Genomic DNA, 12,638 nt, shown 5'->3' with positions numbered 1-12,638 from the left:
TGAGTAAAACATCTGAAATAAAATATACATGTTTACATGCTTTGGCGCCCCCAAGGGAGGAGCACCCCACATTTTGAAAGCCCCTGCAAACTCCTCTTAAACCTACATCCTTCAGTGGTCAGTTTTTTATTTTGGGTCAACTACTGTTGAGGTAGAGCAACAGATTGCGAAACTTCCTGAACAAGTTGGGTAAGTTTGTTTAGTACGCTAAGTCTGACAGAAGTGTGCTACCTTTTAAATATAAACTATTGTGCAATATTGGTACATTCTGAGCAAAAACAAATATCAATACAAACCCTAACACTGTTGTCACATGAATATGACTGTGCCACCAGATGGTACAATACAGATTTTGAGTGGAAAGGAAGCAGGTGGAGGATGGAAAGAATGGATTTTCTTCACTTTTACAATACAATCAAAACTCGATCACTATTATTTCTGAAAAGTCAAGCTTTGTCTGGTACAGCAAAACAGTGCTGGAGATTTGAGCGCTCCACACTCTCTCCCATTTACCCGCTTGTCAAACATACAACAACAAAGCCTCCTGTAGTACTTTTGGACAATGACATGTGCTATAACTGTGCCACATCTGCTACAGTATATTAACAGGGAATTGTAAACATCTCTTATTCATTTATAATTCAGCAGTGACTATTTGGATGATCCACACCAGAATAGATAAATGCTGGTCTTGTCCAAGGCTCAACGTTCATAGCACAGAAGAATCATTAAAACAGCACAGGGGTCACACACATACGAGTATCAAATATAACACTGTTCTGTTCCCTGAGGGAAGCACATTTCACACGCTCACCTGCAAACTTGATGTGGAACTTATTCTCAGGTTTGAGGATCTGCACGTACAGAGGGCAGTTCGGGGCAAAATCCTTCACAGCCCAGGCTCTAAGAATGGTCTGATGATCCTGTGACAAAGACAAAGAGATGCATATCAACACAATTGTGACACCATAATTAAAGTACAATGCATACAACCTGCAAATGTCGCGACTGGCCAACCAGAATCAAGCATTCCAACGAGCCGTGTAATAAATTGGGTTAGAGATTAAAGCACACTTCTTATGGTGCGTTCACACCAGACGCGGAACAGGTGGCAAGTGCGAGTGATTTACATGTCAAGTTACAAGTCAATGCAAAGACGCGAATAGGCATCCTGTGGTGCAGTATGCGCAAATTATAATTGTCAAAAATGGATCAACATAATAATTGAAAGCAACATAATTTTATATCATCTTGACATCTTCACAAAAAGCAATCAGTTTCAACTTAACTTTGAAACACATCTACATACAAACATACAAACACTAAAAAAAATAACTTAGTTAATGTCAAGAGTCAATGACCCAACTAAAGCAAAAACTGATCACAGTAATGGTGATTTGTTGAAATTTCAATATGTTTTCAATATTAATGGAGGGTGCAAACGTAATATTGATTCAATGGTATTAACATTGACAAATCAATGATTTTTAACATTGTTTCAATGGTTGCATGCTATCTGGGCCCTTAGGGGCTCCGTAGATTTTGGATTTGCTTAAGGATGTAATTTCATATATAATTTTCTCAATGTTTTTGTCTATTTTTAAATCATGGTTGCTTGAAGTTGGGGTTAGAATTGGGGTTTGGGTTAGTATTTCATTTTATGTAACAAAAAGATGTTCTTACCCCATACCCAAGCGACAATGGTAAAAAAAAAATGAAACCAATACATAAAACAACACGAAAAGATTAAATAAATAGGGAAGAGCTGGCTTATCATATGCACGCAAAATTGGAATTTGGCGTATGTATTGCACCACCTTTCACACCGCATGCTCTTTATACGCATCTCATGAGAATGGGCTGCATAAACGTATGGTGGATTTTATTTTTTAAATTTTCAGAAAAGCATTGGTTCAGTAATATTTCCTTTTTGTTTGTTCTGAAGTGAAATATGACTTTGACATTTTCTTTAAAGGTTTCAGAGAGATCCACACTCATCTACCTTCACCAACATCACTCACAACATGACAAAGTCTCCTTGAGAAATAACTTCAATCTTAACTGTGCTTTCAAGTGTGAGATCAATAAAAATGACTAAAAACAATCAAGAAACAGAAAAACAGGTGAATATAGGACTTGTTTGATACTGCTGCTTCACAATTCACAGACACACGTGTAATAGGACAGAAAAGAAGAAATAAATAGTACTGTAAATTGAATTGAAGGACAACATACAGCCGCAAAGCGGTCCACTTCGAACCGGTTGCTCAGGATAAAACATGCCTCAGCATCATCCATCCTGCAGCCAATCAGGACGAAGATGATAAAAAATCAGAGTCCAGGATCCATAACAGAAGTTAAAAGACAAACAAACAGAGAGGGAAAAAAGAACAAAGGGCATTTTCCCAAATTAATCACAATTTCGAGGGCCTAAGTTTGAACATGCATTAGATATGGCTGGGTGAAAATGTACATGTGACATGGGTTTCATAATAATGTCAAAATGACTCAATAGCGCCACCTACAAAAATCATACGCTTTACATGGAGAAGAACACTTCAGACATACTCATGGTAGGTCACGAAGTGTCTTGAGGTGATTATTGTTATTGATTTATTTGCTTTGAAGGTCTTACTTGGCCCTCATGAGATCCTGATCTTTAAGAGCAGATCCCTGCAGGTAGATGACTCTCTGAGCCCACAGCGGGATATGGAGGACTCTCCGTACCTGGACGTCCATCTCAGCAGGACATAATATCACCACATAGTAATCCTGCATGCAATGAACTCAAAGTCAGTGAAGAAATGGGTCAGGCAGAAACGGCAAGTTAATTACATCCCAGAGGATGATTTACACATAAACGGATTTGTTCATGTAAATTAATGTTTAGTTAATCCCTGTGCAAGAATGTCAGCTTCTTGATAAAATGAATAATAATTGAATTAAATGTGTAAAGCGGGCTGTCTCATTTAAAAATAACATTTGCATATGTGTTCGTGTACACGTGCTCTACATATATGTGCAGACGCTTGCCAACCTGCAGTCTGGGATGAGCGAAGAACTCATTGAGGAAGTCCATAAGAAGGTCTATCTTCAGGCAGCTAACACACAGCACCACATGTTTCTCTGTCTGTGCTCGGTAGCGGCTGTAGTTGCCTCCAGACTTCTGCCGCTCCATCCACAAGAAAGCTAACTGCTCAAACTAAAACAAAGTACAGCAAACTTGGTTTTAAGTTGATTTTACAAAGAGGCGTCTCATGTGGTTATCAGAACTGGGAAAAAAGGATCTGGAGGCAGACTTGCATGCTTATTTACAGTAAATATATGTATACGGTAAAGCTTAAATAATGAGGGTGTGTTGGTGTTGTGGGGTGGTGGTTTTATGGAGTGAATGCACAGACTGCTTGGGATGTGAGCTGTATTTTGGTGGTGTTATTGGTGATGAGCATTTGGTTGGAGGATATTGAATGTATGGTGGATTGTGTCTGTAGATATTGATGGTGCTGGTAGATATTGATGGTGTTATAAATTGTCTTAGTAGATATTGATGGTGTTGGGGATTCTGTAGGTAGATATTGATGGTATTGTGCATTGTGTATGTAGATATTGATGGTGTTGGGGATTCTGTAGGTAGATATTGATGGTGTTGTGAATTGTGTAGGTAGATATTTATGTTATTGTGGATGGTGCTGGTAGATATTGATGGTGTTATAAATTGTCTTGGTAGATATTGATGGTGTTGGGGATTGTGTATGCATATATTGATGGTGTTGGGGATTCTGTAGGTAGATATTGATGGTGTTGGGGATTCTGTATGTAGATATTGATGGTGTTGTGGATTGGGCTGGTAGATATTGATGGTGTTGGGGATTGTGTCTGTAGATATTGATGGTGTTATAAATTGTCTTAGTAGATATTGATTGTGTTGGGGATTGTGTAGGTAGATATTGATGGTGTTGGGGATTCTGTATGTAGATATTGATGGATTGTGGATTGGGATGGTAGATATTGATGGTGTTGTGAATTGTGTAGGTAGATATTTATGTTATTGTGGATGGTGCTGGTAGATATTGATGGTGTTATAAATTGTCTTGGTAGATATTGATGGTGTTGGGGATTGTGTATGTATATATTGATGGTGTTGGGGATTCTGTAGGTAGATATTGATGGTGTTGGGGATTCTGTATGTAGATATTGATGGTGTTGGTAGATATTGATGGTGTTGGGGATTGTGTCTGTAGATATTGATGGTGTTATAAATTGTCTTAGTAGATATTGATGGTGTTGGGGATTCTGTAGGAGATATTGATGGTATTGTGCATTGTGTATGTAGATATTGATGGTGTTGGGGATTCTGTAGGTAGATATTGATGGTGTTGTGAATTGTGTAGGTAGATATTTATGTTATTGTGGATGGTGCTGGTAGATATTGATGGTGTTATAAATTGTCTTGGTAGATATTGATGGTGTTGGGGATTGTGTATGTATATATTGATGGTGTTGGGGATTCTGTAGGTAGATATTGATGGTGTTGGGGATTCTGTATGTAGATATTGATGGTGTTGTGGATTGGGCTGGTAGATATTGATGGTGTTGGGGATTGTGTCTGTAGATATTGATGGTGTTATAAATTGTCTTAGTAGATATTGATGGTGTTGGGGATTCTGTATGTAGATATTGATAGTGTTGTGGATTGGGATGGTAGATATTGATGGTATTGTGAATTGTGTAGGTAGATATTGATGGTATTGTGAATTGTGTAGGTAGATATTGATGGTGTTGTGGATTGTGTAGGTAGATATTGATGGTGTTGGGGATTGTGTAAGTAGATATTACTGGTGTTGGGGATTGTGTAGATAGATATTGATTGTGTTGGGGATTCTGTATGTAGATATTGATAGTGTTGTGGATTGGGATGGTAGATATTGATGGTATTGTGGATTGTGTATGTATATATTGATGGTGTTGGGGATTCTGTATGTAGATATTGATAGTGTTGTGGATTGGGATGGTAGATATTGATGGTATTGTGAATTGTGTAGGTAGATATTGATGGTATTGTGAATTGTGTAGGTAGATATTGATGGTGTTGTGGATTGTGTAGGTAGATATTGATGGTGTTGGGGATTGTGTAGGTAGATATTGATGGTGTTGGGGATTGTGTAGATAGATATTGATTGGGTTGGGGATTGTGTAGGTAGATATTGATGGTGTTGGGGATTCTGTATGTAGATATTGATGGATTGTGGATTGGGATGGTAGATACTGATGGTGTTGTGAATTGTGTAGGTAGATATTTATGTTATTGTGGATGGGGCTGGTAGATATTGATGATGTTATAAATTGTCTTGGTAAATATTGATGGTGTTGGGGATTCTGTATGTAGATATTGATGGAGTTGGGGATTCTGTAGGTAGGTATTGATGGTGTTGGGGATTGTGTAGGTAGATATTGATGGTGTTGGGGATTCTGTATGTAGATATTGATGGTATTGTGGATTGTGTAGGTAGATATTGATGGTGTTGGGGATTCTGTATGTAGATATTGATGGTATTGTGGATTGTGTAGGTAGATATTGATTGTTGTTGGGGATTGTTCTGGTAGATATTGATGGTGTTGGGGATTCTGCATGTAGATATTGATGGTATTGTGGATTGTGTAGGTAGATATTGATGGTGTTGGGGATTTTGTATGTAGATATTGATGGTGTTGTGGATTGGGATGGTAGATATTGATGGTATTGTGGATTGTGTATGTAGATATTGATGGTGTTGGCGATTTTGTATGTAGATATTGATGGAGTTGGGGATTCTGTAGGTAGTTATTGATGGTGTTGGGGATTGTGTAGGTAGATATTGATGGTGTTGGGGATTGGGATGGTAGATATTGATGGTGTTGTGGATTGTGTAGGTAGATATTTATGGTGTTGTGGATTTTGTAGGTAGATATTGATGGTGTTATAAATGGTCTTGGTAAATATTGATGGTGTTGGGGATTGGGATGGTAGATATTGATGGTGTTGTGGATTGTGTATGTAGATATTTATGGTAATGTGGGATATCTTGGTAAATATTGTTTATGTTTTGGATTGTGTTGGTAGATATTGATGGTGTTATAAAAAGTCTTATATTGACGGGGTGGTGGATTGTGTCGGTACTGCAGATTTTAATAGCATTGTGGATTGTGTGTCGTGGAATATGCCGGTTGATATTCATGGTGTTGTGGATTGTGTTATCAATATTGATGGTGTTGTGGATTGTGCCACTTGATATTGATGGTGTTGTGGATATTGATGTGTTGTGGTATTATGTTGGTAGATATTGATGGTGTTGTGGATTGCGTAGGTGGATACTGGCAGAAAGTTTAGCTGAGGTTCCTTTATATAATCTTCTCTAATAGCAACCATAAATGACATGAGAGATTTTGTCGCAGTGGTGAGTATATAAAGGGATTCATGGCTAAGATTCGCCAGGTTTTATTGAGAGCTGTGGGTATCGTTTGCGTTTCAGTGCCTTCCAGGCAAAGGGATTTGGGAATAGAGATTTGGCACTGTTTAATTGCAAAGAAAAGCTACGAATATAAAACTCATTGCAATGTGTGCACAGGGAAGATTGGGATACAGTGACTGCTGTCAGTCTGTGCTGTGTGAAGTCTCCCTACGGCCCCCGAGCCTTACCGGAGATTTCCCCTGTTAGGTCGGAAGCAAACATACACACAAACTGTCCTGTGATGCTCGCGAACACACAGATGCACACCAGCTGCATGTGGGGGGGGCAGTAAATGTCAGCTGGTATTTGTGGATGAAGAGAAGGTGGCCCTCGATGGACCCACAATTATATCCTGTGTTACGTGAACACACCAACCCCCACCAACTCACAAGAAAAAGCCGTCAGGGAAGTCCTCACATCACACATGAAAGACAGCCGTCTCTCTCATCTTATTCTATCCTCTGCCCCACAGGAGTCTTATGCTATGTGTGTGTGTGTGTGAGCATGTGCTAGTAAAGGAAGGTAAATTCTGAAGTGGAATGGGAAATGTGTTTTATTATACTGCTGTGCACATGAAAGCGTAACTGAACGCACACATCAGTTTGTTTGTTTGTGTGTGTGAATGTAAAAAGCCCCAGCTGTGTCGTCTCTCACAGGGGCCTTAAAAACAAAAGTGATTCGGCTGAGTGCCTCTGTCATCACAACCACATAATATTTGCATAAACTGTCTGACGGATGAAAAAGTGCAAAGAGTTAGTCAAATCAGACCAGTGCGGTTGCACGCTTGAATAAAACTCCTGTTCGTTTTTTAATGTCCACTGTAAATGTTCAACAGTGATTCACAATATTTTCTTCAAAGACACATCACTGTTCACAGAAAGCTCGCTGAGCGTTAAATGTGAAACATGTCATTTGAAACAAGTTTATTTTGTTTTTGGGGATATAGTTACACAATATATTAAATACACTGCTTTTCAAAAGGTTTGAAACACTTGACTTAAAATGTTTCTCATGATCTCAAAAAGGTCATAATCTGAAATGTATGCTTACATTTATGAAATTACACTGTAAAAAAAAATAGTTTTCATGCTGCCTTCCCAGATAGCAAATTTTTTCTGGGCCAGAAAGGGCTGAGTTCAGGCTGTTCTTTTGGCTCACATACCACCACGGCTTACGGTCCTTAATTGGCTCTAAAGCTGCTTGCCTTAAGTAATCCAGATTTTAGCCTTAACTATACCATAACTCAGCCACAACCCATTCACACCTCCAGAAATCAGCCATAGCTGTCCCACTACAAAGCCAGAATTTCCAAATTGACCAGATTTATCCCAGAACCCACCCACAATTAATCCAGAAGCCCAAGATGTCTACCATAAAAGGTCCAAATTGACCAGATTTATCCCAGAACCCACCCACAATTTACCCAGAAGCCCCAGATGTCTACCATAAAAGGCCCAAATTGACCAGATTTATCCCAGAACCCACCCACAATTTACCCAGATGCCCAGAAAATATACTGTAAAATGTATAATTGAAAAACACAGATATAAAGCAAATATAGAGTTTTATTGATGCTGACAATAATAATTTCAGATAACAGCAAAATAAATGAAATGTCAAATGTTCTGCCAAATAAACAAATAACAGTAGAAGGATCAAATAAAAGCAAAGAAATAGCCAAAGTAACATAAAAGCTAACAGAGAAACATTAACTTAATTGTTTTAAACAATAACAGGCAATAAGAAACAGATGTAATAACAGAAAGCAATATACAACAACTGGTTAAAGGGATAGTTCGGCCAAAAACGATATTAAACCCATGATTTACTCACCCCCAAGCTGTCCGAGTTGCATATGTCCATCGTTTTTCAGACAAACACATTTTCGGATATTTTAGAAAATATTTTAGATCTTTCTGTTCATTAAATGTAATGTTACGGGGTCCAGCAATAGTCCACGACCTTCAAGTCCAAAAAAGTGCGTCCATCCTTCACAAATTAAATCCAAACGGCTCCAGGATGATAAACAAAGGTCTTCTGTGGGTAATCCGTGCGGTGTTGTTGTAGAAATATCCATATTTAAAATGTTATTAACGTTATAAACTACCTTCCGGTAGCGCCGCCATCTTAGACTCAGGAGAGAGTATTAGCGTAGTGTACGCACTTTTCTTAGTGACGTATGACAAATTCGGAGGGCGGGGGCACAGAGCAGCAGCAGAGAAACTCTGTACGCTGCGTAAGCTCTCATCCTGAATGCGCATCACTCTAAGATGGCGGCGCTACCGGAAGGTAGTTTATAACGTTAATAACATTTTAAATATGGATATTTCTACAACAACACCGCACGGATTACCCACAGAAGACCTTTGTTTATCATCCTGGAGCCGTTTGGATTTAATTTGTGAAGGATGGACGCACTTTTTTGGACTTGAAGGTCGTGGACTATTGCTGGACCCCGTAACATTACATTTAATGAACAGAAAGATCTAAAATATTTTCTAAAATATCCGAAAATGTGTTTGTCTGAAAAACGATGGACATATGCAACTCGGACAGCTTGGGGGTGAGTAAATCATGGGTTTAATATCGTTTTTGGCCGAACTATCCCTTTAAATATAAAAAACATGCAATATAAAATGAATGTTTACAGATGTGCAAATGTGTATTAGATAAATACATTTGAAAATAATACCATGTTATGTCACCAGCTAGAAAAAAGCAACATTTAGTAACTTTAATCTCCAGTCATGTCTGTGCACACAAAGGAATTCTTACAGCCTACAGAATAAGAGCATAAAATACAGTTAGAAAATAAATTTACATAAAATGAATAAGAGTAAGGACAAAAATGACATAGTACACACTGCCAGTCCAAGAACTGATACTTTTAACATTCAATTCAAGACATGGGAAAAAATATGTTTGCAGATTTCAGAGTTCCAGAAGGATTTCTAAATTACCAATTAAATAAAGCACTTACCAAGTACAAAAATTGTTTTGGACAAGCATTTTCATTTCCTGCTTCATTATTTGTCAACGTTCACTCCAAACAATCCAAGATCAAGTACCTGGAACATTTTTAAAACATGGCGTCACTTTTAAACCAAAACTTGTGCTTTTCTAACTTATATGAATATTAGACAAATTACCCTAATAAGAGACTTAAATTAGATATAGACAATAATGTAATTCATCAAATCTAACTGCACAAAGATAAATAATGAACATAATATACATCATCTTACCGTGCTTCATTTTCTGTTTTGATGTCTCTGTCTAGAGAATGGTTTGTTGTTCTCCAAGAGACAGTAATGTCTATCAAATACAGAAGTCAAAAATCAAAACACACACATTTGTTTACTCTTTTAAACTGATAAATTTTTTAACGAAGTTAAAACTCACATCAGTCTTTACCCAGACAGCTGGAACAACATAGTCTGGTATAGCACTTCTGCAAACAAAAAACAAGTATAAGTAAACTTTATATTGTAAAAAGGTAAAATAAAAGATTAAGACAAGCAATAAAGACAACATTTATAACTCTTAGGTATAAAATTCCTTTACAAAAGCAATGGATGTCCTCATGTCTTTGTCTCTGTCTGGAGTACAGTCTGCTGTTTTCCCAAGAGGCAGTAATATCTATTAAATAGAGAAGTCAAACATATGATCAGATACACATTTGTTTAATATTTAAACTATTACATTTTAAATGAAGTATTAAACTCACATTATTCTTCATCCAGATAGCAGGAAAAACATGTATTGTTGACAAAGTGTGGTACATGACTTCTACAAACAAAAAACAAGTACAAGTAAACTTTATATTGTTAAAATGTAAAATAAAAGATTAAGACAAACAATAAAGACAACATTTATAACTCTTGGGTATAAAATTCCTTTACAAAAGCAATGGATGTCCTCACGTCTGTCTCTGTCTGGAGTACGGTCGGCTGTTCTCCAAGAGGCAGTAATAATATCTATTAAATAGAGAAGTCAAACATCTTAACACACATTTGTTTATTATTTAAACGGTTAGGTTTTTAAATTAAGTGTATTAACCTCATTATTATTTTTTACTCACATTATTCTTTATCCAGATTGCAGAAACAACATTTATTGTTGACAAAGTGTGGTACATGACTTCTGCAAACAAAACGCAAATATAATTAAACTTTATACTGTAAAATAAAAGATTATAACAAACACATACAAAATGCATGACTCTTGCACTTTACAAAAGCATGTGGTTATTCTTCAAGCAGGGGTTGGTTATGTTACACCATAAAATAAAGCAAATAAATATGGCTTTTAACAACACTGAAGAGAATTAGAGATCATAGTAAACCATCTTTATTAAGCTAAAACTTGAATACATGCCTTTCTAGAATATCAAAAACATGGTTTTACTAAGATATAAATAGTAGGAATGAGTTACTTTGCTATCTGTTATGATTACCAGCAAATACTGATTTGTGGTTTGGTACAGAAAACATCTCATCTTCGGTTGGCTTCTTTGGGGTTCAGCATTAATTTATTTTTAAAGATTCAAACTTCTTATTGATTATTTTATCATCCCCGTCATGCATGTTGCTTCTCTTACTGTAAAAACATGCATGTTTAACGTTATCTACGTTAAATGGCGACTGATGATAAAATACTTGCACTTACACGAAAATACATCACAGAAAAGAATAACAAACAAAAAGGAAAACCAACTGGGTATCGTGCTGTAGAACAATAAGTGCAATCTACGTGGATTTAAAAGAAAAGTATCTTAATAACTTACCTTACTGTGTTATATAAAACTCCACAAGACAAAAGATCGCGCGTCCTCCGTCCAGTACACAGCGGTACACAGTGGGGGTTTGAATTTCGCGGAAGTTCCTGATCATGACCAATTGCATTATGGGAAAGGTAGTCCATTTTCCACGGCGTATTGAACGCTCCTGAGGTTAAATGACTACTGTTTCCAAGATCCATTGCAATATACGAAAGTACACCAATAAATATTAGTATTATTTGGTCGTATTTTAAATTGTAAACACAATGTTATGTAAAGTCTTATTTATTTATAAAAAATACTGTTTAAAAGTACAAAACTAAAAAGACTTAAACAAGCACACATACTTAAAATACTTTTGTTTGATGTATATTAGTGCAGACTGAATTATTCATTTATCTGTTTATTGCATTGTTTGTTTATTGCACATTGACACCTTTGCATTGACTGCCCAAAATAACATTTTCTACATTTCGTCTTTCAATAAGGATAAACATATTTATTATTGCCTTAAATATTAACTTTGATGTTTTTATCAATTGTAAATATGATTTTATATAAATAGATTTTGAAAAGTGTCTGCTATTTAATGAATAAATATTGTCAATGGTTTTTGACATGACAAAGCCATTTAATTTAGACTTTTTACATTTACAAAAACGTTTTGGTGTTTTTTTTTACTCTTTGGCCAACCAAACCTTAGCCAGAACTCAGCCAGATATTTACTATTTTCTGGCAGACCACACTCAAGCCAGGACTCGGCCAAAAAATGCACCTTTTGCTTTTGGCTGGCTAGCCTCACCCCACAACTCCCCCGAAAGCTGTTTCACACAAAGGTGTGAACAAAAGAGAGCCTAAATTTAGCCATAAATGCCCAATGTAAGCCAGATTTGTGCCAGAAACTTTGCTATCTGGGTTCCCAGCTAACAGAAAAAAGTTCTAAGAACGTTCCCTGAAAGTTCCCAAGGTTCCCAAAAACGTTCTGCCAACGGAAAAAGTGTCCAGTTTTCTTGACGTTCTTAGAACGTGTTGGGATGGTAGATATTGATGGTATTGTGAATTGTGTAGGTAGATAACGTGTTGTCTCAACGTTAGAGGAATGTTACATTTTACCATTTTTAAACGTTATGACAATGTCATGTTTTAATGTTCACACAATGTTTAAAACAACAACTGTTTATTATATTGACTTGTTTGACTATTATGTAAATGACAGAGAAACATTGCATTTTATTATTTTATAAAACATTATTTCTGAATGTTCAGTAAATATATTGCTGTAGAAAACACAATTCACCTATTAGGTTTAGATGTTGATGTTTTGTTTAATTTTAAGTCACCATTATTGTGATTAGTGTTTGTTTTAGTTG

General features: G+C 36.6%; 1 protein-coding gene and 1 long non-coding RNA gene across 3 annotated transcripts in view; both read right to left on the bottom strand.

Moving 5' to 3' along the window:
* The window catches only part of kcnt2b (potassium sodium-activated channel subfamily T member 2b), a 127,858-nt gene that overhangs the window by 58,059 nt on the left and 57,161 nt on the right, over positions 1-12,638 (bottom strand). For both annotated transcript variants that reach the window (XM_065263358.2, XM_065263359.2), the window contains 4 exons: positions 3,038-3,202; positions 2,636-2,772; positions 2,236-2,299; positions 815-923 (listed from right to left, as the gene is read on the bottom strand). In XM_065263358.2, the coding sequence (XP_065119430.1) occupies positions 815-923; positions 2,236-2,299; positions 2,636-2,772; positions 3,038-3,202 (475 nt within the window). The remainder of the gene's footprint in view (positions 1-814; positions 924-2,235; positions 2,300-2,635; positions 2,773-3,037; positions 3,203-12,638) is intronic.
* LOC135744901 (uncharacterized) lies at positions 8,940-11,832 on the bottom strand. The gene is made up of 9 exons (XR_010530874.2): positions 11,275-11,832; positions 10,570-10,631; positions 10,391-10,465; positions 10,216-10,277; positions 10,053-10,127; positions 9,891-9,939; positions 9,734-9,803; positions 9,469-9,556; positions 8,940-9,266 (listed from the first exon to the last, which is right to left on the bottom strand). It is a non-coding gene; the product is annotated as an uncharacterized lncRNA (long non-coding RNA).

The sequence above is a fragment of the Paramisgurnus dabryanus genome, chromosome 3, assembly GCF_030506205.2.
Source record: "Paramisgurnus dabryanus chromosome 3, PD_genome_1.1, whole genome shotgun sequence".
Lineage (NCBI taxonomy): Eukaryota > Metazoa > Chordata > Actinopteri > Cypriniformes > Cobitidae > Paramisgurnus > Paramisgurnus dabryanus.
This window is presented reverse-complemented; position numbering and strand designations above follow the sequence as displayed.